Raw genomic sequence first — 25,238 nt, forward strand, 5'->3', positions numbered from 1 at the left:
TGAAGCTAAAATTGAGAGAATGTTAAGTCGAAAGAATTTCAAGGAATCAAAATTGAAAGTAAGAACACATTTAAAAAATTACCTTGTGATGTTATTAAACTGCATTGTTTTATCCTTAAAGGATCGGTTATTAATGCAACAGAGTAATTTTAAATTAAATAAAGAAAATAATATCATTGACGATGAGGAATTGAAAGAAATTTTAAACATATGCTACCTAAAATTGTGGAATATGGAAGAACCTTCGTCTCCATGGCATGAAAACAGAATAAGAAATTTAAGTTTTCTAATAAAATGTGAAATAAAAATTAATGATTTTAGATATTTTGTTGCAGACAATTTAACTTTAAAATCAAGTGAAATTCCCTTTTCAATTAAAAAAGCCAGAAATATCCTTGAAACCATTATGATTGTCATTTATTTAGCAAAGCCGAAGTTTGCTCAGTTATTGAGCAAAGTAAAAGATCAACAACAAATTAATAAAGAAGTAAATTCTATATGGAAGTTTTTAGAATAAATTTTTCTTGAATATTTGTGTAATAATTTTTTTCATGTAACTGTAATTTTTGTGTACCTTTTATAGAATAGTTTGTGTTTTATGTAATATTTGTTTTTATATTGTAAAATGTTTTGTGATAGTTTTTATGTTTTTGGTAATATGGGAAATATTTCTTGTTATTTTTTATTCGCAATATTAAAATTTTATAATGAAAAAAAAAAAAAAAAAAAAATGTATCAATTATATATCTCTTATTGTATTTTACATTATATGCCTCTACTAATGCTAATTTTCCTAGTTGTAAAAAATAATAATAATAAATAAAAAATAAAAAAGTTGCGTGTGTGCCGAGCACGTTCGACTTTTGCAGCTGTTCACAGCACCAAACAATGGAATGTAAATGCGAGACGAAAAAAGAAATTGACAAATATTTGTATCATTGCAGTCATATGACAAATACCTATATTTTTGCAATTATATGATTGTAATGTCATACTATTCAAAAATTCTAAAAGGTTAGAACTGATTGCTCGTCACACACTCTGTGAAGGTGATTCTTGCACAACTTCTATTAGAATAAGAAGCGACCTGGAGCGTGGGGTGTTGGGGGTTTCAGAGACGGATGGCAGTCATCATGGAATAGTTGGGTATATGGGATGTGTTAGGGTAACAAGGAATAGGCATAGGAGCATGTATGCTTGCATGTATACCAATGCTAGAAGTATAGTAATTAATAAGTTTGATGAATTTGAAGTGTTGGTCAAGACATCAAAGGCGGATATTGTTTGGATAGCAGAGACGTGGTGTCACAAAGATATAAGGAATGCAGAACTGGAATTTGGGGAGTACAATGTGTACAGAAAGGATAGACAGGACAGAAATGGAGGGGGTGTTATGCTGTTAATTAAGAAAAACATAAAATCAAAGGAAGTGCACCCAGTTAATATAGATGAACAGTGCTCTGTTGAGTCAGTTTGGTGTGAGATAAGCATTGCGAAAGGAAAAATAAGAGTAGGAGTGTGTTATAGGCCTAATGACTTGAATGAGTACAATGAACAATTGTACAGAGAAATAGAGTGGGCCAGTAAATCAGAATGTCTTATAATGGGGGATTTTAACTTCCCAGATATTGACTGGAACTTGTGGGTTGGTCACTCACACACTAGTCAGACTTTTGTGGATTTATTGGATGATTGTTTTCTGCAGCAGCATGTTCGAGAGGCAACCAGAGAAAGTAACACTCTTGATCTGGTTATCAGCAGTGATCATTCGTGTATTAAGAATTTGCAGATAAAGGAACCACTAGGTGGCAGTGATCACAGTGTGCTGAAGTGGGATTTACTCAGAGGTAACTACCGTCAGGGGTAAAGGAAAGGGTTTTTGCTTCCGTAAAGGGGAGTACAGTGGTCTCAGACAGTTTTTAAGTTCTGTACAGTGGGATCAACTGACGATGTTACAAACAGTAAATTCTAAGTGGGAAGCATTCAAAGAATTAATCGTGGAAGCTACTAGACTTTATATACCGATTAAGAAATATCGTTCAAGGTTTAGGCCTAAATGGTTATCAAATGAACTAATGAGACTCGTGACAGAGAAGAAAAATGCATGGGATGCATATAAATTATCAGGTGACGCAGAAGCCTGTGGCAGATATAAGCTAGTCTGTAATCAGGTCACAAAGGAGGTTCGGCAGGCGAAGGCGGATTACGAGAAATCTTTGGCAAAAGATGCTAAGAAAAACAGCAAGGATTTCTTTACATATATAAACTCTAAAAGGAAGGGGATGAATCTGATTGGTCCACTTGACATCAATGGTTCGACTGTTGATGATCCTGCTCAGATAGCAAACAAACTGAATGAGTATTTTGCATCTACATTCACACGTGAGGAATTATTACAATTTGAAAATGGAAGAAGGTTATCAAATTGTAGCAGTGTGCTTAATGATTTTGTAATAACTGAGAGCAAAGTGGAGGAGAAATTGTTGAAGTTAAACACAAGAAAGGCACCTGGGGTGGATGGGATCTATCCAGTTATTTTAAAGGAGGCGGCAAGGCAACTAAGCAAACCCTTAGCCATAATTATGAGAGCATCCTTGGACTCAGGGGAGGTTCCCACGGACTGGAGATGTGCAAATGTGTCCCCAATTCACAAAGGTGGATTGAAGGGTGACACGAGTAATTACAGACCAGTTAGTTTAACTTCTGTTCCGGGTAAAATAATGGAGTCGCTGGTTAAAGATGCATTGCAGGATCATCTAGACAAGACTGCAGCAATAATTCAAACACAGCATGGGTTTGTTAAGGGAAAGTCTTGTCTGACAAATTTGATTGGTTATTATGATGTGGTCACAAAGGAACTGGATGCAAAAAATAATTTTGATATCATATACTTGGATTTCAGGAAAGCTTTTGACACTGTTACGCATGGAAGACTACTGTACAAATTGGAGCAGAATGGTATTAAAAGGAGGTGATTGTCCCTCTGTATAAGGCAATGGTCAGGCCACGCCTTGAGTACTGCGTACAGGTCTGGAGGCCTCATTTTAGGAAGGATGTAGATTTGCTTGAGCGTGTACAGAGAAGAGCAACACGATTGGTGAGGGGAATGAAGGGATTCTCTTACCAAGAGAGGCTTAAGTTCTGCAAATTGCAGTGGCTGGAGACTAGGCACCTGCGCGGTGATCTGATTGAGGTCTATAAGGCCTTGAATGGGTTGAGCACGCTGAATTCTGATGGGATCCTTCCACTTGTTCAGATTACCAACCTACGGGGACATAAGTTCAAATTAAGAAAGGACAGATGTAGAATAGATGTGCGGAAATTTGCCTTTAGCCAGCAGGTGGTTAATTGCTGGAACAAACTTCCATCTGTCGTTGTGGAAGTTGATAGGTTAAATAAATTTAAGGAGGAACTGGACAGGCATTTGGAGGGAATGGTGTGATTTTTTTTTTTTTTTTTTTTGGCTGATGCTGCATAAGCTCCTACACTTGCTTTCTTGCATCATGTGCCACTACTACTACTATTTACTCGGAAGGTCCCCCACACCACCCAAGAATGTTTTACATTAAAAAGTCGGTAAAAGTGCCAGCCCATTGTTAAATATTTGATTGTAAAATTGGTAAAAAATTGATCTGAATAATATTTTCAACACTATTTTCAATCTTGTTGCCCTTCTTTGTACTTGTTCTAGTAACTCTACATCCTTCCTAAAATGAGGCCTCCAGACCTGTACACACAGTACTCTAGGTATGGCCTGACCATTGCCTTGTATAATGGGATTATCACCACCCTGTCCCTGTAAGCAAAATTCCTATATATCATTGACAAGACTCCATGACCTGCCCTGGCAGCCCGTCTGCACTGCTCAGTGAACTTCATATTTGGCTGCACAATTACCCCCAGGTCTTTTTCTCTTTCCACTTCCCTGAGTGTAGTACCACCCAGTTGGTACATTTCTCTTTGGTTATTGCTACCCATATGCAGTACTTTGCATTTGTCAATGTTAAACTCCAGTTGCCACTTCTCAGCCCATTTTCCCAACTTATCTAGATCCAGTTGGAGTTGCATACTGTCATTATTGTTGTTAATAACCCTGCCAACCTTTGTATCATCTGCAAACTTGGACATGAAACCTGATATACCTTCATCAATATCATTGATAAATATACAAAACAACAGTGCACCCAACACCGAACGCTGGGGAACTCCACTAATAACATTTCTCTTACACCTTATCAGATGAAAAAGCTAGCTTTTAAAAATGAGTTGTGCCATGAAAAGAAGTGAAGATGTAGAGTTAATTGGCATATCATACAACTTTAATAAACAATCTATTAGCAGTTGAAGTTTCTTTCTCTGCACCTAATGTGACATTTAACTACTCTTTTAGATTAGGAATTTATTAAAAATCTAAAGCATCACTATTGAAAAGAAACAGCACTAAAAATTTTAAGAATCAATAAAGAGAATATGCATGACATCACATTTCTTGATTGTAATTTAGTGGAGCTAGACAGAGTATGGAATGTTTAACGATTTGGCAGTATTTTAGAAAGGCTGGGATATTTAATATAGGATTATTTGTATCAAATCTCAAGACTTGAGACACAGTGGAACTCAAGAAGCAAAGCTACTGAAACAGCCAAGGAAGTGATTGACTTCTGTATCACACACATATATCTCACCTGACATGTCATGCAATATCAGTGTGTGGGTTAAAATCATTAACCATATCTTGTAAAACAGATTTACTAATTAAGAAAATTAGCATTTAATAAAAAATAAACCTGGTAACATTATTACAGTATAATAAAATGATACTTCCCTCATTATGTTATGTTGTAAAAATTTAATAGCACATTCAAAATAATAAGTTAAGAAACAGAATACAGTTAGTAAAATATACTTATTTTGATACTAAATAATTTAAAGTCATTCGCAGTTCCATTTGAAACACTACAGTTTTATGTCTTTATTAATGTTGATAATTTTTAATATTTAATCAAGTGGAAAAATGTAAAATTTATTTTTTGGAACAGTTTGAAATAAAGTCCACTGTATGAAAAGTGTAGAATAATTTTAATCCAAACTGAAACTATTACGTTGATCTTCTGATTTAGAGCCATCAGTGTATGTGGAGCTGTCTGGCATGAAAGCAAAGAAATAAACACTAAATGTCATGTGAAGTGTATGAAGAAAAACATGTTGGGAGAAATATAGGAGAGGAAATATGATACAGTAGAATCCAGAGAAGAAGTTTTATAAGGGAGTGGAGGTGGAGGTTTGGTACTTCTTACGAGGGAAAATGAAAAGATACATGAACATAAGTTAAAGATCATTTTTAAGTACTATTTTAGAATTTATAAATATTTTCATTTGCCTATGGGAAACATTTTTAAACTGAGGACTTCTAATTGCTTAACATTTCATTCGTTAAACTCATTACTAAGTTGGAAGAATGAGATCTTTTGGAGTTTCAACTTTAAAAGGCCACAATTACGATAAGACAGAGCAACAATCCACTAAGTAATTCAGAACTGTTCACAACCATCAGAACTTAATGCTTAACGTGGTCAATGTATCCAGTTATGGATATTGATGAAAACAATGTCACTTCCATTATATAAAAATGTTATACTAAAAAAAAAGGTTTTAGTGCTGAAAGCCTCTGACTATGGAAAATTCACTAATTGAACAAGTTAGTGCATAGTATCATTTTATTTCATAGTAAATCACTACAGTGATATCTGCTGAGAATCCACTGGTGAAGTGTTGCCTATTTGAGAATCCACTGTGGAAGGTAGTTCAATATCAGGGCAACTCATGAAGGCATTCACAATATGAGATATAACAAAAACGATACCATTTCACCTACTTTGGTGATGAAATGATAATGATATCCACTGTTTTACTACAAAATAAATTTATTCTATGCACTGATTTGTTCGATTACCAAAATTTTTATATTGTTTTATATTTTTTTAAAATAAAAATAAAGAATTTCCATATTTAAAAAATGTATTAAGTGGGAAAATATCATTATAATAATACACCGTGTATTCTTTATCACCTACTTTTTACACAAGAAAATAATACATTACAATATATAAAGTTGAAATTGGGAAATAAACAAAACAGGGGAAAACTTGTGGGAATTTCTTATATGGATTCTACTGTATTATGGGGGATCTGTAAGTGCATTTTCTGAACTGCTGCATATCATATGGTCATTATAATACAGATGAACAGTACATTTCATATGATAGGTTGTGTTGAATCAACAAAAATATTTAGCTGATTTATTTTAAGCTTATTCTTAACGTTTAATTAGCATTATGGTTTTATAAAAAGGATCTTTCCCATTTGGTTTTAATACAAAATAAATGCAGTCAGTATAGTAGCTCTCAGTTTATTATGTGGTGACTTTACACATTTCCTGGTTCAGCCTAGCTTGGAGTATTATGGTCTAAACTGCTGATGCCATAAAAAAATTATCATGCAACCAACCCTGCTTCTGCTAGCTTAGTAAGCTCTGTGTAGTTTCTTATTGAGGACATAACAGCAAACCTTTTTTCAGAGGTGGAGTGGGGGGGGATTAGATTTAGTGATAGGTCACTATCATCATTTAGTCATAGGCATTTAATCTGTTAGATTCATTAATTTGAAATTTTAATGATATCTAGTTGATTACTGGCTAATTCTCTTTGGTAGAAAACTACCACAATGCAGGCTATATGGTGGTAATTTTGCAGTTATTCACCAGGATGGACTTGTGATTATTTCTATGGACTTATTTTGAATACAAAAATTCTGCAATAAGTTTTTAAATTTTTACAAGTTGTTACTTTAATTTAGGTGCGAGCTACTTTCAAATATGTTGCCGAAGATGTTGATGAGTTGTCCTTTGAAATAGGTGATATTGTACATGTTATTGAATATGAAGATCCTGAGGAACAGGTAGGGATTACGTAAATAAAATTACTTTGTAGAATAGAATTATTGTGTCATTCATTTATTTTCATCATCATGTTAATTTATTAAAGCAAGTACAGTCAGAATAAATGTTTAGAGCAGTGCTACTCAAAGTGTGTTCCACGGATTGGCGCTGGTCTCCGATTCATCTTTACCGATCTACAAGATTTGAATTTTACAAAAGTACCTGGCCCGGGTGCCAAGCAATTTCCGAGTAATTCATAGAGCATTTACTCAAAGCCACAGTTCTTCAGTTCAAAAAGTTTTTTTACATTCTTGTTAATCGATAATGTAGTCTTACAAATTATAAGCAAGTTTAAGAAAGGAAAACCACCTTTCTTTCTTTTTCCTTAGACTAACACTAACCTTTATTCTGCTTGGTTACTCTAGCGGTGGGGCCGGTAACCTGGGAGAAGAAATCCACTCTCCCAGGGCTGAAAGGAGCAAAGATGGATGACAAATGTTTCCACCTTTAGAGCCATTGAGCTCAAATTACTGACAAATGACACCAATAATGACTATTCTCAACCGAAGAGATTGAAAACATCCCCTCAAGAGGAGATACCAGATTTCCTCACCTTACATTTGCTATCAGATCAGCCTTTGAGCAAATTATCACCCTTCCTTTTTTTTTTTTTTTTTTTATGAAAATCCCAAACACGAAAGGTATCAAAACCTATAGTACTTAGTACCGTGCATGGGTTGAAGAAGAAGTATGGGGGGAGGAGGTGCCGGAAACTTTGCTCTAGAGACTAAACATGGGTTTCATCACTTCAAGCCTCCAATAAGCAAAGTGGTGGTATTTCACCGGTTGATGAAAATCATCTACCACCTACAAATCATCTACCTTCCTAGTAGAGAAGATAGTTTCTGATAGAGACTACTCAACCTCAACATTCTGTGAAGCTATTAAAGCTCACAACCTTTGGAGGACACCCAATAAAAGTTACTCCCCATAAACTCCTCTAAGGGCGTAATAACAGAATGGGACTTATTACTTGTATCAGAGGAGGAAATTGTCCAAGAATTACATGATCAAAAAGTCATCCAAGCAAGGAGAATCAAGACATGAAAATATGGAACTCTGGTTCCAACAAGGAGAACAATTCTTACTTTTAGCACTCCTAACTTACCGACATCTGTGAAAGCAGGTTACCTACATTGCCATGTTAGACCATACATTCCGAATCCCATCACGTGTTACAAATGCCAAAAATAAGGTCACTCACAAACTGATGTTGAGGTGAGGCAATATGTCCCATCTGTGGTTCAGAGAATCGTAACCAATCTGACTGCACAATTACCACTCCGCATTGCCCAAACTGTAAGGGTACTACCCGGCTTTCTCAAAAACATGCGAACTCTGGAAGCAAGGAAAAAAAATTCAAAAATATAAAGTAGAAAACAAAGTGACATACTCAGAAGCAAGAAGACATAATCAAAACAGAGACAAAGCACACATGTGCCACAGCAACTCAACGTTTCCAGTCGGTAGGGATCCAGACTGGAGTGTCAGTTCCTCCAAATATATCTATTTCAAATTGGGCACGCTTGTTGCTCTCTATTTCAAAACAGTGTCCTACACAACAAACAAGTGAACAGGCCAGTAATACCCCAATTATCGTACCAACTGATGTTTTTATCAACAGTACAACCAAAAGTGACAGAAACCATGAAACTCCAATCATCACTCCCACCAGAATGGACAACAACAAACATCATGATTCAGATGATGGCATATTAGAATTGCATGCAACCAATGAGATGGACATGACCCGTCCCATCTTTCCCAAGAAAGACAAAACAAAAATAAATAGATACAAGCAAACTACAACTAAAAAAACTGTCAGAACTGAAAACAACCCATAAAACCACATAATGGAAAGTTTCCTTCAATGGAATTGTAGGGGCTTTTGTAATACAAAAGATGATTTACAGGATCTTATCAATCAGTATGAACCAGCTGGCATAGCCTTACAGGAAACTCTTTTTTAAATTCACGAGTGTCTCCTACTCTGAAAAATTATATTATCTTCAGATGTATTGACATGCCAGCTCATGGAGGGGTGGCGATTATTGTCAGAAACAGCATTCCATCCAAACATGTTTCTCTTCAGACTCCTTTTGAAGTAGTGGCAGTGCCCATTGTAATTGGTATCACTCTCACAATAGCATCTATATATCTCCCTCCTAATTTCTTGTTCTCTTTAGGAAACCTAATAGATCATCTGCCATCACCCTTCCACTTGTTTGGGGACTTCAATGCTCATCATCTGCTATGGGGACTTCCAACAATAGACAAAAGGGATAAACTAATAGAATCCCTGCTTGATGCTCATCATCTTACCCTGTTAAACACTGGTGAACCTGCCGACTGGGCTAACCGGGTGGGTCAAGTGCCTGCCTGGCAGCCCAAAGGTTGCAGATTTGAATCCCACCTCTGGCTTGGATCAGAGTAGAAAATGCAAAAACCTTGGGAGGTGCAATATGGCCACAGAAGCCACATGCACCAACAACTAACAAAAAAAAATCTGGTGAACCCACCTATATCCATTTTTCTACAGGATCCATGACTACAATAGACCTTTCAATCTGTTCTCCATCTATATATGCCAATACAGAGTGGTCAGTTCTTGATAACCCACTAAACAGTGATCATTTACCGATACTTTGCATTTAGCCGGGTGGGTAAAAGTGCCTGCCTGGCAACCCAAAGGTCGAGGGTTCGAATTCCACCTCGGGGCTTGGATCAAAGTACTGCAAAAACCTTGGGAGGTGCATTATGGCTACAGAAGCCGATGCGCCAACAACTACAAAAAAAAAAAAGATACTTTGCAAGATTCAAACAAGAGTAAACTTGTCCCCATTGCAATGCTCCAACTGGAAATTCCGTAGGGCATGCTGGCACAAATATGCCCCTCTGATTCAGTTTGATGATGATGTAATCCAAACTTGGCTCATTGATAATGTCACCTATCATATAACCAACAAGATATTACAAGCTGCTACTTCTGCAATACCTAAATCTCTGCCTGGGAAATGCAAACATAGCAGTTACTGAAGGAATCAGGAATGCACACATACTAAACAAGGGGGGGGGGAAAAGCTTGGAATTTGTTTTAAATTCCCTACAACTGGTAATTGCATTAACTTTAAAAGACTCAAGGCCAAGTTCTGGAAAATAAGAAAAGCAAAGAAAGATGCCTGGATGATTTTTACTTCCACCATTAAAAAGGACACGGACAACATACTCATCAGGAAGAAAATCCAAGCACTTAATGGTAAATATGTGTCGTCCCCAGCCTCAATCCTAAACTGGAAAGGACAAGAGTTGTCCACACCAAAAGAAATAGTTAATGCATTATGTGAATCATTTGCCAGTATATCAATAGTATCAACCTACAGACAAACCTTTCAAAAAATTAAGACATCTATGGAACAAAAAAAAAAAAATCAGCTTCTCTGCTAAGGTATCACATCTGTACAATCAGCATTTCACTTTAGCTGAACTTCTAGAATCTCTCAACAAAACATCCAGTACTGCTGCTGGGCTGGATGGAGTCTGCTTATAGTGTTTAAAAAACTGAATAACAAAGCAATCAGATCCCTTTTGAAATTCTACAATAGAATATTTTTAGAAAATAGTTATCCGCACTTCTGGTATCACTCAATTGTCCTAGCTTCTCCGAAACCAGGTAAGGATCATACCATCCCGCATAATTACAGGCCAGTTTCACTGACCCGCTGTTTAGGCAAACCAACAATCTGCTGAACAGAAATCAGTACAGGTTTCAGAAGAATCATTCAACCTTTGATGTGATAATCAAAGCAGAAGCAAACATCCACAGTGCTTTCATAAGGAGACAGCACCTGGTCATGGTTAATCTTAATATTGAGAAGGCTTTCGATGCCACATGGCGGTAAGATGTCCTTTAGGACCGCCTTTCTTTTGGATTGAGGGGACAGTTACTCCAATTTATACGAAACTTTCTACACTGCAGAATATTTCAAGTCAGATATATGAACAGTTTATCCAAATCATTTAAACAAGAAGAGGGTGTACCACAGGGTTCCATTCTAAACGCAACATTATTCACAATAAGAATTACTAATATGACACATATAAGACATACCAAAAACAATTGAATCATACATGTTTTCTGATGACCTCATTATCTCTTGTCAGTCGCAAACTATGAATGCCATCGAAAGGTAACTTCAACTATCCATAGCCAGAATAGAATCGTGGGCGCAGTGGAATGGCTATTCCTTAGCAGAAAATAAATCAGCTGCAATTCATTTCTGTAAAATATGTAAACTACATCCGGATCCTAAAATATATTTAAAAAATAACCTGATTCCTCTTACCAACAATTTTCGTTTATTGGGTTTATATCTAGACAACAAACTGAATTTTTCAAATCATATAGCCTTCCTTAGAATGGCCTGTCTAAAGAAATTGAACATCTTAAGAGACTGTCTCCACTAAGTCTTGGGGTGCTGATACTCTCCCTATCACATCTCTATAGAACTTTAATTCTGTCACGCTTAGATTATGGATCACCTGTGTATGACTCCGCAAGGAACGGTTCCTTGCTGTGTCTAAATACAATTCAGCATAGTGCTCTAAGGATAGCCTTAGGAGCCTTCAGAACATCTCTGGCCCACAGTCTGTATATAGAGGCAAATGAACGCCCATTGCACCTCAGGCAAAAAATCTTACTTTGTAACTATACTGCAAAAATTAAAAGTATTTCATCTCATCCCAGCTGGGAATATCTGTTTTGATCTTCAATATGTAATATTATACCATAATAAATCTAATGCAATTCTAATCATGAGCAATTAGAATACAGGCACTCCTCTACTTATGTACACACAACTTACGTCCAACTTGCAGATACATACAAAGCACAAAGCTGTTGCTACTTTTTTTTTTATGTAAACCCCAAACACGAGAGGTATTAGAACCTATAGTACTTAGTACCGTGCTTGGGTTGGAGGTTGAGAAGACAAAAGAAGATATTTGTTGACATTGGACTTGAACTTCTGTAGACTGTAATTTTCAGGAAATACGTATGAAGGAAGGTTGTTCCAGAAAACGGCAGTTGAATGAATAAACGAAGAAGATGAAAAGTTGGTTCTGTGAGTTTGAAGTTGGACAGCAAATGGATGTTGGCTGGTGGCGACACGTGTTTGGACTGTTTTGAAAGAGAGAGTGGGAATTATAGAAGCAAATTCAGAAAAACAGTGCCCATGGAAGTATCTGATCTGTAGAAGAGGCATGCAGCAGAAACAGTAAGTCTATGAGACAGTGAGTGGAGAGACTCTGTTAGAGATGAATCATTAATTAACCTAACTGCCCTCTTCTGAATGGAATCAAGAAGCCTGAGAGAGAGAGAGGTTTTGGGGGCACCACCCTAGATGTGGGAACAATATTCCATGGCAGGGCGGATTTGCAATTTATACAGAGAGATATAAAAGAGGAAGATGAAAAGTTGGTTCCGTGAGTTTGAAGTTGGACAGTAAATGGATGTTGGCTGGTGGCGGCACGTGTTCGGACTGTTTTGAAAGAGAGAGCGAGAATTACAGAAGCCAATTCAGAAGAGCAGTGCCCATGGCAGTATCTGTAGAAAAGGCATGCAGCAAAAACAGTACATCTATGAGATAGAGAGTGGAGAGACTCTGTTACAGAAGGGTCCTTAATTAACCTAATTGCCCTCTTCTGAATGGAATCTAAAAGCCTGAGAGAGATTTTGGGAGCACCGCCCCAGATGTGGGAATAATATTCCATGGTAGGGCGGATTTGCGATTTGTACAGAGCGAGCAGCTGTTTGGAAGAAAAGTAACGCCGAGAACGAAAGAGAAAACCAAGTTTTTTAGATGCAGAGGAAGCAATATTTCTAATGTGCTTGTGCCAAGAGAGATTAGAAGTCAGGGTAATCCCCAAAATGTTCGGTTATAAGAATAAATTTTAAACACCTTCGTGATATTTTTCTAAAACTCATTTCTGGAGGTCACCACCAAAAAACAATAAAAACAATTAGCAGTTTATGGTTTATTTGACTTTTCTGTTAGCGCAATGTAGTTATAAGGTAGTAAACTTGATCTTATTGCATTTGCGATAATACCGATAACTGGAATTGTGTGGGTTTTTATGTTACGGTATTACAGTGAAATGAGTTCCCTTTCACTGAAATCTTCAATCATATAAAAAAAATAAATTTTCAGAATCTTCTCTTGATTCCTTTTTTTTTTTTTTTTTTTTTTTTAGCTTCTTAAAGTTGTTACTCCGTATCTCGCTTGCAAGTATTGTGTTAGTTGCAATTTGTGCGTGCCGTGTTCTTTGTTACTGATTGCTTATTTTCTTACTGTTTTAAATTTTACGACCAAAAAAAAAAAAAAAAAAAAAAAAAATTCGGTAAACAGAAATATCAATTAGTTATGCTATTAATTAAGCTATGTACGTAAGCATAGATTTATTTTTATTTTGTTAACCTGTGGGAAATATTCTTCCGATTCTCATGCATCATTTATTTAATTTTGTTAATTGGAGGAAGTAAAGTGTAAATCTGTGCTTTCTATCTTTACTTTTATAGCCTGTGGATAATATTCCTCCTATTTTCGCTTATTAGAATAGCCATTTAATAGAATTAAAATTCAGTTCGCAAACGTGATCACAATGACTGGCACTTACTACATATTGTATAGTGAGCGGTATTTTATTTTGGAGAGTCCATCGTAAAGTGATTTGATCGTAAATTAAATTATGTATCACATTTAGATTAAATTAGTTTGGAATAAATACTGTACTATAAATTATTATTCATTGTGTTTTTTCATACTCATTTAACTTGGTTACAAATCGTAAAATGCTGTACATAATGAAGATTGATGGGGGTTATAGGCTCGGTGTGTTGTACTGTACAGTACATGTATTTTGTATCTACAAGACCGAAGTTGGACTTGCGTACAAAGCGACTTAAGTATGTGAAGAAAAACTGTTTAAGTACGTAAGTTGGAGTGCCTGTATTAACTTTCAGCATATCCTTGATGACTATGCTTCTTCTGCATTGATTGTGCATCAAGCAAGCTCTGATATGCACAGACTCCTTGAGTGCAGTCACTGCCATTCTGTCTGTTACTTCTCCCCACAATTCTGAAACACATCCGATACAGACTATATCAATATCAAACATCCAACCAGATAGTCACCTTCTGCTGGATCCCTGGTCATATCGACATCCCAGGAAATGAAAGTGCAGATCGTGCTGCTAAACATCCTGACAATGGATCATTCTGCCATAAGCATTATAAATCCCTTGTTAAAACAGCACATAGGACTCAATGGTCAGAACTGTGACAAACTCACGTCAATAATAAACTATTCCAGATTAAAAAAGAACCTCAGCTGTGGACTTTTAGTTTTGGGAGAAGCAAGTGAGAAGTCATTTTAGCAAGGCTCTGAATTGGTCATTCTTGTACAACTCATCTGTTCTTGCGTATGGGTAAGAATCCTTCTCAGTGTTCCGTCTGTCAGACCCAACTAACAATTAAACATATTCTAATAGAATACCCTCAGTACTCAAGTATCCGAAAATCCAGTTTTTATTCTTTATCCAATTTGCAAGACCCTTTAACTCTATTACACATACTTGGCAAAAATGCAAATTTTGAAGAACTGTTTCAATATTTGAAACGTAAATTTATATAACCATCTTGAAAGCCATAATATAAAAGTTTCAGTCACAAGAAAATCGGTGCCTCCGTAGCCAGGTGGGAAGGAGCAGCAGTGAGTAGCACACACGCTTCTTGATTAGACCGGGGTTCGAACCCGTCACCACCAAATACGGAGGATGCGGAAAGGTCAGGGAATGACCACCGCATATTCCCGGAGCAATATGGCCTTAGTTGCTAATGCTCCTAAAAACCAAATAACAAACAAACAACAAACAAGAAAATCATGAACAGGCCCAGGAGGCCCCTGTGCCAGAAATCCTCAATTACTACTATTACTACTACTACTACTACCACCACCACCACCACTACTACAAAAGTACCGGTCTGCGACAGATTGGAAATAAAAGAAACTGGTCCTTTACCATGGATAGTTTGAGCAGCACTGGTTTAGAACAATGGCCGAAGCAGCAGAAACCACTGTAGGACTGCAATCCATGAAATTTTTTTTTTTGCTGTAGTTTCCAACTCAGTTCTTCGTTCTACCGAATAAAAAAAAATTGGCAAACCACACTTTTAGGTGCACTTGCATAATGTACTTATTGTCTTCACCATGTTCATCTGCATGTAACAACTCTATTCCCAGTGGATGGATTTTCATGAAATTTTATATTTGAGCCTTTTAAAAAGATTTGTCAAGTCATTCCATATTTCATTAAAATTGGACCGGTAGAAATCTAGCAATTATTTTTGCCCCCCCCCCCCAAATAAAAAAATGTGACTCCAAGTGGATGGATTTTTCATGAATTTTTATATTTGGACCTATTAAAATGATGTGTTCACATTTATTTCTCAAACTTTTTTTCCCCTTTCTTTTTTTTTTCTTTCAGGTTTTAGTGGGGGGGGGGGTCAGTGCCATAGCCAGCCACACTGAAAAACAGTCAGATACAGCATCTAAAGGCGCCTCCGTAGCCAGGTGGGAAGGAGCAGCAGTGCGTAGCACGCGCTTCTTGATTAGACCGGGGTTCGAGCCCGTCACCACCAAATACGGAGGATGCGGAAAGGTCAAGGAATGACCACCGCATATCCCGGAGCAATATGGCCTTAGTTGCTAATGCTCCTAAAAAAAAAAAAAAAAACAGCATCTAAATTCAAGTAATGCCTGTTATCTTAGTGTAATTGCAGAGGGTTTTGTGGCAACGTTGATATTCAATACTTGATTAATTGCTACTTTCCAGTTGGTTTGTCTGCAAGAAACTTATTTATCTTCTTATATTTCCATTTATGTAAAAAACTATTTTATCTATCAACAAGTTCGCAATACATCAGATGCCACCTGTGTCAGCATTCAATATATAATGATCTACAAACCTTGTTATTAAAAACCATGAAAACTTGAACTTTATATTAATGAGACTACTGTATATTTTTTTAATGTACAATGTGACCTATATATATGTGTGTGTGTGTGTATATGTATATATATATATATATATATATATTATTTATATTTATTATATATATTTTATATTACTAACTTATCAATTTAATTTTGTATATAAAAATCTTATTTATGCAGTCAAAGCTCTATATAACAACCACCAGGGGAATGAGAAAAACAGCCGTGATATCGAGCTTGAACATTAATGTAATTCTGCTAATACAATATGGTATTATCTTATTAGATAGTATGAATCAGAGCTGTAATACTCAATATGTTCTACGTTGATAATAATATTAGTAAATTTATAAGAGGAGTTTACCTCAATGTAGTAAGTAGAACACTTCCGTATGATACCCTCCAGAAATTAAAACGGAAAAAACGAAAAAATCGACAACTTACCGGTACATTAAAGTAAAATATAAATAATTAAATAATCAATTTAACACAAAATTGATCAAATTTATTCAAAATTGATTTTGAATTGTGTTAAATTGATTATTTAATTATTTATATTTTACTTTAATGTACCGGTAAGTTGTCGGTTTTTTCCGTTTTAATTTCTGGAGGGTATCATACGGAAGTGTTCTACGTACTATATTGAGGTAAACTCCTCTTATAAATTTACTAACGGTATTTTCTTATTTACATGTACTACAGTATTAAACAAGAAAATTACGATTGTAAATTTTGCATTGATTGTAGAGTGCAGTAAATTTACAATTACATTGTAAATTTCACTACATGGCTACATACCCATCAAGAGAATTGTTTCATACTTTAAAATTATCTGTCAGAACACACTGTTTCAATGGAGAGCATGTTTTAAAAGAGAATTATAATGAAGGTGTGTGGTAGCAGTTATTTCACTTTTGCAGTTAGGCTGCTCTTGAAAAAATCGATATACAAGTTCTGATCCTTGATTAGCATCTTTCACTGAAACTTCTTGTTCAGCCTCAGTGGGTTCCTCACCTTCGTCATTTCAGATTCAATTATGTCTGCAATGAAGCAGTTGGCAATCACTTTTTCATCAACTTCATCCTATGCTGGAACACACAAATACGTTGCCTGCCGGATGTCGATTTTGCTTTCAAGACAGCACAATTTTGTTCTATGGTATTCTTCAATGGTTTTTCTTCTTATTATTATTATTATTAGCCATATGGTGCAAGGAAGCCTGAGGCTTATCCTGCACCGGCCAAAAAAAAAAATTCCCTATTACCTTGAGAGACAGAGAGAGAAGTAGAAAGGAATCACCAAGAAAGGGAAGAATGATGATATCCAGCTCAGGACCCTGTGTGTGTGCCAAGCCCATACTCACCAGATGTGAGCCCCTGGGGATAAACACTAGATTACATCTTGCTCAAGTGGCTGAAGAACTGACGTCATATTTGGTGATAGATACTCTACAGTGAATGCACGTAGGATTTACTTGACAATGAGGGGTGCAGTTAACCACAAACAGCAAAAGTTTCTATTCTTTTCACTCATCCTGCATTCTAAATCTCTGATCCATTCTTAGATTTGTGATGTCATCCATGCCTTTTGGTTTGCTCAATACATGGTCTGTAATGTCTTCAAACCTTTAAAGCATCGAAGCTTCTGGGTTTTCCTGATGATTAAAAGAGGAAGCTTCTCTGTGCCAGACATGTTTGCTGCTAGGAAAACGGTATTCTGTTGCTTGGCCTTTTTTCTGCCACTACATTTTTTGCCTTTAAATACAGATTAAGTGTTTTATCCAGTAGCAATTTTAATAAAAGTCCAGTTTCATCAGCATTAAAGATGTCATATGTTGGCAAAACATTTTACACAAAACATTAAACAAAAAAGTAGTCTCACTGTTGCACTTTTGACAAGAGCTGCAAACCACCTAGAAATTTGGACAGGTTCAGTTCAAAAATTTCTGAAGTGGTTCGGTTCAGTTTGTGGTTCAGTTCAGTCAAGTATATCTGAAATAATTCATATAGTTTCTTAGTTCATTAATGATAGTAATAATATCACATTATAATAAAATCTTATTTTAAATAAAAGTAAATTATATTAATAATATATTTGACAAGTAATAAAATTGCATCTTAATCATTTTAAATCTGATTGAAAAAGGAGCAGAAATTACCAGAACATTAACACTGAATATTAATCTTGTATTCAGTACTGAAACGTATACAAGAGAACATTTAATTTGGAAAGAAAATAATTATTCAAACAAAATTTTTAATATAATTTAATAATACTAAGGCAGATATTTCCAGATAATATAAAAAATCACAGAAAATAATCACAATAAAACTTTAAGAACAGAAGGAACAAATATGAATTACAAGCAAAATATTATTATTTACTCAGATATAATAGACATTTAAGAAATTAATGTATCAAAATAATTTTACTTTGAAAATTGATCACGAAATCTTAAAAACAACATAGATTACATAGGTAATTTGAAATTGTCTTAATTATTTAAATTAATTATTAATTATTATTTGTATAAATAAAATGTCCTTGAGACTAAACAACTCCTCTTATCAGTCAAAATTATCTTTAATGTCGAAAAGCATCTTTCTACACTTGCTTGTGTGGCAGGAACTGCGAAGATTATTTTGGCTAACTGATAAAATAAAGCTCTGGGTGACTAAACTCTTTTTTGCTTTCCAATATCCTAAGACACTTATTTTTTGTTGGTACCCTTTCAATACCGTCAAAATTGTTCACATGAGCCATTAAATCGAATTTATTTGTTTCCACTCTCTGTCTCTTTTTCATTTCTTTTTCAAATAACAGCTTTTCAATGTCATCCATGGTTTCACTTGTTACAGTAATATGTGCAATTTCATCTGAACTTTTCATTTCAAGATTTTTTTTCTGTAGACTGTAGCTGGCACAAGCTATCATAAATGTTCCTTAGCTTGCTGTTTTTGGATATTGTATAGTAATATTTGGTATCTGGGGTCCAGATACATACAAGCTAAAAAAAAAAGTCTCGCTTTCCATCAAATTTACTTCTCATAGCATGAGAGAGATTACCAAAAAAGATGACAATTCATTTTAAATTTTTCCAACTTCCATTTTACATTTCATCCATGTGTAGTAAAAATCGGTCATTGTGAGCTGCTCTGACTGCAGCACTTCCACATGCTACTCTAACGGGTTCTAAAACTTCTATAATATTTTTAATCTTTTGCTACACACTGGCTGACAAATGCAATTCCTTTATGGACACAGATAAATTGATGTAAAATTGTTTTAGCTCCACAAGACATAACATATTAACAGTGGAATTCCATCTGTTTTCACAGTCTAGTATTGGTTTCCTACACTTTTCTCTTTTAATGTACATAAGGATAGAAGGGGTTCGCAGCTTTTTCACCACTGCTCGTGCTTTAGCCAAGGGAAGTTTCAATTCATCACATTTCAGAACATCTTTAACAGCCAACTGCAGAGAATGTGTAGCACAACGAACAGATACCATAATACCCTGAACACATAGATCATGGAAATTTTCTTTACATACATTTGTACCACTAGCGTCTACAGTCTCATATTCTTCAATATCTTCAGCCCCATTATCTTCTATATGGAGTTTTCGTGAGCAAGTAATTTGAATGACCTTAGCCCCCATTGTCTGTTGTTAAAGAATACACTTTTTCTAATTTAATTTCAAATTATTTCAAGATACTTGAAACTATTTTCAATAAATTACTGTTCCTAGCCAGATCATTCAATTCTCGCATCGCAAGTGTTTTTAGAACAGTTTTGTCACAATTAAAAAATTGCACATTTATTCCCAAAATTGACCTCTTAAATCGAGTTGCAGTATCTATTTTCAAAGAAATTAATCTGCCCTCCAAAACAGCTGTAAATTCTTTGTGCGAATGATTAGCTCGTCTACTTATCTCATCTTGAATATTTTGATGATTTATCTGAAGTTTACTACCAAGTCCCATTACAATTGGATCCAGTAATTTTCGGAATCCCGAATCTTCAAGCAGAGAAAATGTTCTACCATTTGCAGTCACTAATTCCACGCATGCATCTTTAACTATTTCTGCAGATATTTCAACTGGTACGGTTTTTCTAACACTAGATGTAACAAATTTCGTAATAGTAGGTAGCTGTGGAGACTATTCTTGCTTTCTTTTTTAAAACATCCTCATAATTGGCGACATGCTTTCTTTTTAAATGTCTCAGTAAGTTTTCTGAATGTTTTCCTTTCAAGTCCATTTTACAAACAGTACATTTACTTTTGTCCATGTCACTATTAAAATGAAACTTTTTGTGGACAGGATGCCCTTTTCTGTTGCCATTTGTTGTTATCTGAGGGAGGGAAAAACAGAAATAAATATTTATTTTTAAATTGTTACAAAAATGATATTTAAGAGACGTATGCTAACAAGTTGTAACAACTCAATAAAGGTGAAGGATGCCAAATGTTCCAATCAAAAACTACCAAAGTATATACATAAAATGAACAAAAAAATTATCATTAAATTACTTGAATATCCTTTATTTCTTAAATATTACACAGCACTTAACAGTAAATAAAAGTAGTAGTAGTAGTGGTGGCATGTGATGTGCAAGAAAGCATGTGTATGAGCTTATGCAGCATCAGCCAAAAAAAAAAGAAGAAAAAAAAAGTGCATTATCTTTGATTAGCAGTGGGACTACATTATTAATCTATTCTCAGTTTATCTGCCACAAAAAAATGATAAATACATAGATTCCTTCACACATATTTTTCTCTAAAACTAAAAATTGAATAATAATAAATAAATAAAATTGAATATTAAATTTAATAATAATAAAAAAATTGAATACTAAAAAAATTGATAATAAATCAAACAATCAATTTTTAAAAAATTAACAATGCACAAGTCTGTGCAAATGCAGCATATTAGTATACAGCAATTCTAAAAAAAGCTAAAGATTGCATCGTTTTAGTTATATCTCGTTCAAGTTATACCTTCACAACGAGTTGCCATTGGTATTACTCTACTTCAAATAAGTAACACTTCTCTAGTAGAGAAGACTACTGTTACTTATTCTCAGTGGGCACCACCACCCAGATGGCACCGTTTCAGATCTTGTTTGTATATGTGTGGGATAATAACTCTACTATCCACTTGTCCCTGTTAGACTTAGAAAAGCAAAAAAAAGTAGAGGGCAAGTGATAGTAGGAATGGAAGAGGAAAAGAAATGGAGTAGAATAATGAAAGGGACAATAACTCCTTCAACTCACACCTCTTATAAAACACAAACTCCTCGAATAGGCAATGCTTCCCCAATAGAGAAGACTGTTGTTACCTATTCTTGGAAACTCCGGGCAGCATCAGGACCCCCCCCCCACTCCCATGGCTATTTGGCCCTCCTTTGGTGGGTAGGTACCCTGGTGATGTGCTGATGACAAAACAGCTATGAAGTATAACTCCACAATATGAGAGATTGCCTGATGGTGTATAAAGTGAATTAGACTGAAGCACTTTTAGGGTTTAGGCCTCAGGCTGCAAAAGAATTTGACAACATACAAGTTTGTGTAAAAGCAGCATATGAGTACGCAGCAAACTGAAAATATAATTAAAAACAGCATTGTTTTAATTATATCTCATATTCTGTATATGAGAAAAAATTTTACTGCAAAGAAGTTTTCCATTTATGCACATAGTTATTAGAATTATATTAATATTATGCATGCTAAGATATACTGGAGATACTCTGTAATTCAGTGTACGAGTTCCTCATCATTACGATTCAAAATAAAATAAGATGTTCACAACCTAATATCGCAGATGAAGTGCACTGTGCCAGAGCGTAAACAGGAATGATGAACCCTCAGAACAAAACCTCAGAAACTAAACATGCTAATCTTTTCAAAGGAAAACACTAATGAGCGATTCTCAGTACAATGCCCTTTCACTCCCTTATCACTGATTTGATCAGTGTTCTGCTGCATTGAGAGAGTCCCTTCCTATGCGCCCCTTGCAGAGCTTCTATTCAAATAGCTGTGGAGGGACCCTGTGGCCCAAGGGTCCCTCCACAACTCATTTCTTGATCAAAGCAAAAAAAACTCTTTCCCTACTCCTGAGATGGGCTGCTAATCCGATGCAGTACATTTCATGTCTTCTTAGTAACCATTCTAGAAGCCTAGCCATGAACAGTGGAAAAAGAAAGAGGAAGGTATATGTTTACTACTCACTGGATTTCCCTGTGAAAATTTTCCAAATTTTCGTTGACCTGTAGGCCATAGTCAATGTTTGAACCAAAAACCAAACCACATTTCCAAAAAATGTTGATTCGGTTTGTGGTTCAGAAAAAAAAAACCTGTTCAGTGGTTTTTCATTCGGTCCACAGTTCAGAAAAATGGGTGTGGTTTGATTCGGTTTGCAGCTATGCATTTGACACTTTTTGAAAGACAGGCCATGATAGGTCCTAAATTTCTGGAACTATCCACTGAACTTTTAAATTCTTCAATATCCATCCAATGTGCAAATGATTCAGCCTTAGCTTTTAAAAGATTACCATCTGTGGGAACGTTTTTTGCACCATCATCATTAACCATTCCAAAAGTACCTTTTCAAGATTTGGCTACTTTGTCTTTTGTGCTCAAATCCTACCCATTTTTTTTTTTTTTTTTTATGAAAACCCCAAACACGAGAGGTAGTACTTAGTACCGTGCTTGGGTTGGAGGTTGAAAAGACTAGAGAAGATATTTGTTGACATTAGACTTAGAACTTCTGTAGAATGTAATTTTCAGGAAAGACATATGAAGGAAGGTTGTTCCAGAAAACAGCAGTTGAATGAATAAACGAGGAAGATGAAAAGTTGGTTCTGTGAGTTTGAAGTTAGACAGTAAATGAATGTTGGCTGGTGGCGGCACGTGTTCGGACTGTTTTGAGAGAGAGAGAGAGAGAGAGAGGTAATTATAGAAGCCAATTCAGAAGAGCAGTGCCCTGGAAGTATCTGTAGAAAAGGCATGCAGCAGAAACAGTACTTCTGTGAGACAGCAAGTGGAGAGACTCTGTTAGAGATGATCATTAATTAACCTAACTCCCCTCTTCTGAATGGAATCTAGAAGCTTGAGAGAGGTTTTGGGGGCACTGCCCCAAATGTGGGAATAATATTCCACAGTAGGGCAGATTTGCAATATGTACAGAGTGAACAGCTATTTGGAAGAAAAGTAACGCCAAGAGCGAAAGAGAAAAACGGTGCAGCAGATTTCTCTAAACTTTCTTTTTTTATCTTTCAGCATAGTGAACAGAGAACTCTTAGGAATGTCGAACTGTTTGGTGATGTCAGTCTTAGAATGCACACCATTATCTACAGCTTGCAAAATCCTAATTTTATCTGATTGGCAAAGCTACCCCCTTTCTTGGAGCCATACCAATAAACATACACTGACTAATGAAATTAACTTCCAGCCAATGCTCATTTCATTACCGCACTATGAGAAAAGAGTGTGAGAAATCTTAACAAATTATTTGTCACGGTCAGGCTGCAAGCTTGTCAGTTACTTCAATATAATAATTATCTGAAGTGTTCTGTCATTTTTAATTGTGAATACTGTAATAAAAAAGTAAAAACTCAGATTAAGAGGTAGAAATTTATGGTCGTTATAGAGAAATCTTTTTATTTTCAATGTCATTATACTGAATGTAAAATAGCATTGGGTTTAATGAAAAGTTGGCTGGGACCACCCATGTAGGACTTTATAACATGTTGGGACATTAAAAAGAGGCTTGCTGTAAAGAGCTTAGACTGTATGTTACTTAATAGCTATACATGTGGAATAATTTGCAACACAAAATATTTTATTTAAAAAGATTTCTAGACATAAACACTACTTGAATGTGTTCTCTTAATCTTTCTATTTTTCCCCCCCATTGAAGGAAGAAGGCTGGCTGATGGGAATTAAAGAATCTACAGGAGAAAAGGGTTTGTTTCCTGCAAACTTCACAAGACCCATATGAGAATTTTTCTCCCCACTTATAAAATACTAATAAAAAGATTCAACTGCATAAGAGTACTTACATGACAAAAACTAGTTTATTTTGTTGCTTTTTTTTAACATTTGGTACTTGAGAGGAATAGACTAGGCAGAGACTACTTTTCAAAGACTGACCGCAGTAAATTATTGTAAATAAAAACATTGTTAACATTTCCTATACTCTTCAATTTTTTTTCCCCATTTGGTGTCTATGCAAATTGAGTCTTTACCCACAGTTGTTTTGAAAATTGTATCAGTGGAAATGCCATACTTCAAATATACAAGTGATTGGTATGCTTGAAGCTCTTTTGCCATCAGTGTTTGGTCCACAAAATTATTGAATAAGGATAAAGATGCAATATGCAATTCTTTATCCTTATTGCAGTACACTTTTTTCGTAAATTTTTGTATAATTTGTAAGTTTAAAATATTGGTAACTTGCATATATGGACACTTCTGAGAAAAAGAAATGGAATATATATGCGTGTGTATATTTTAATTTTTTTTAATCAGAAATTACCTTGGAAATTACTAGAAAAACTTATTATTGCCTTGGGAAAGTATTGAGATACAAAAGTAATTTTTATTGTTTCTTAAGCTGCTATATCAATCTCACTGTTTAAGAATTATAGTAAAGGACATAAAAAAATTCCTGCATATTGAATTCTTTCCCATTTATTATCCTCTATGTAGAGCATTCTTATTTCATTGTAAAAGTGTGAATTACTCATGGTTACCTTAAATAATATTTTTTTATTTAGAGATATTGTATATCATGCAACTTTAGTAGAGCATAAAAAAAAAAGCTATTATTGATTAATTGCTTGATATTTGCAGTATGCTTAACACTGATAAATCCAAACAGTTCTTATTATGTAAAGGAAGTAGTTTCATAAAACAGCTTTTCACCCCTTACAATGCAAAGTTGAGGTGTTTTAAAAGATTGTCAATTTTGAAAATTCATCACTTTGATCAGAAGAGATATAATGGAAAAACCTATCGAGGTCAGAGGTATGATACATATGATCTAAGGAGCACTAACATAGCTGCAACTCTGAATGCAAGCTCTCAATAAATTTAAAATTTAACTGACTGATACTATACTGTGGTTAAAATAAAATATATATAAAATAAAATATATATAAAATAAAATATTTTATCATAATCTAA

At 35.1% G+C, this 25,238-nt stretch overlaps 1 protein-coding gene across 1 annotated transcript in view; it reads left to right on the plus strand.

The window, feature by feature from the left end:
* The window catches only part of LOC150090811 (myc box-dependent-interacting protein 1-like), a 250,695-nt gene extending 226,191 nt beyond the window's left edge, over positions 1 to 24,504 (plus strand). The window contains exons 12-13 of the mRNA XM_090380153.1: positions 6,856 to 6,957; positions 23,971 to 24,504. Of these exons, the coding sequence (XP_090236279.1) occupies positions 6,856 to 6,957; positions 23,971 to 24,051 (183 nt within the window). The 3' untranslated portion in view covers positions 24,052 to 24,504. The remainder of the gene's footprint in view (positions 1 to 6,855; positions 6,958 to 23,970) is intronic.
* The last annotated feature ends 734 nt before the right edge of the window (positions 24,505 to 25,238 follow it).

The sequence above is a fragment of the Mastigoproctus giganteus genome, chromosome 1 (genome assembly GCF_048544385.1).
Source record: "Mastigoproctus giganteus isolate SK-2022 chromosome 1, ASM4854438v1, whole genome shotgun sequence".
Taxonomy (NCBI): Eukaryota; Metazoa; Arthropoda; class Arachnida; order Uropygi; family Thelyphonidae; genus Mastigoproctus; species Mastigoproctus giganteus.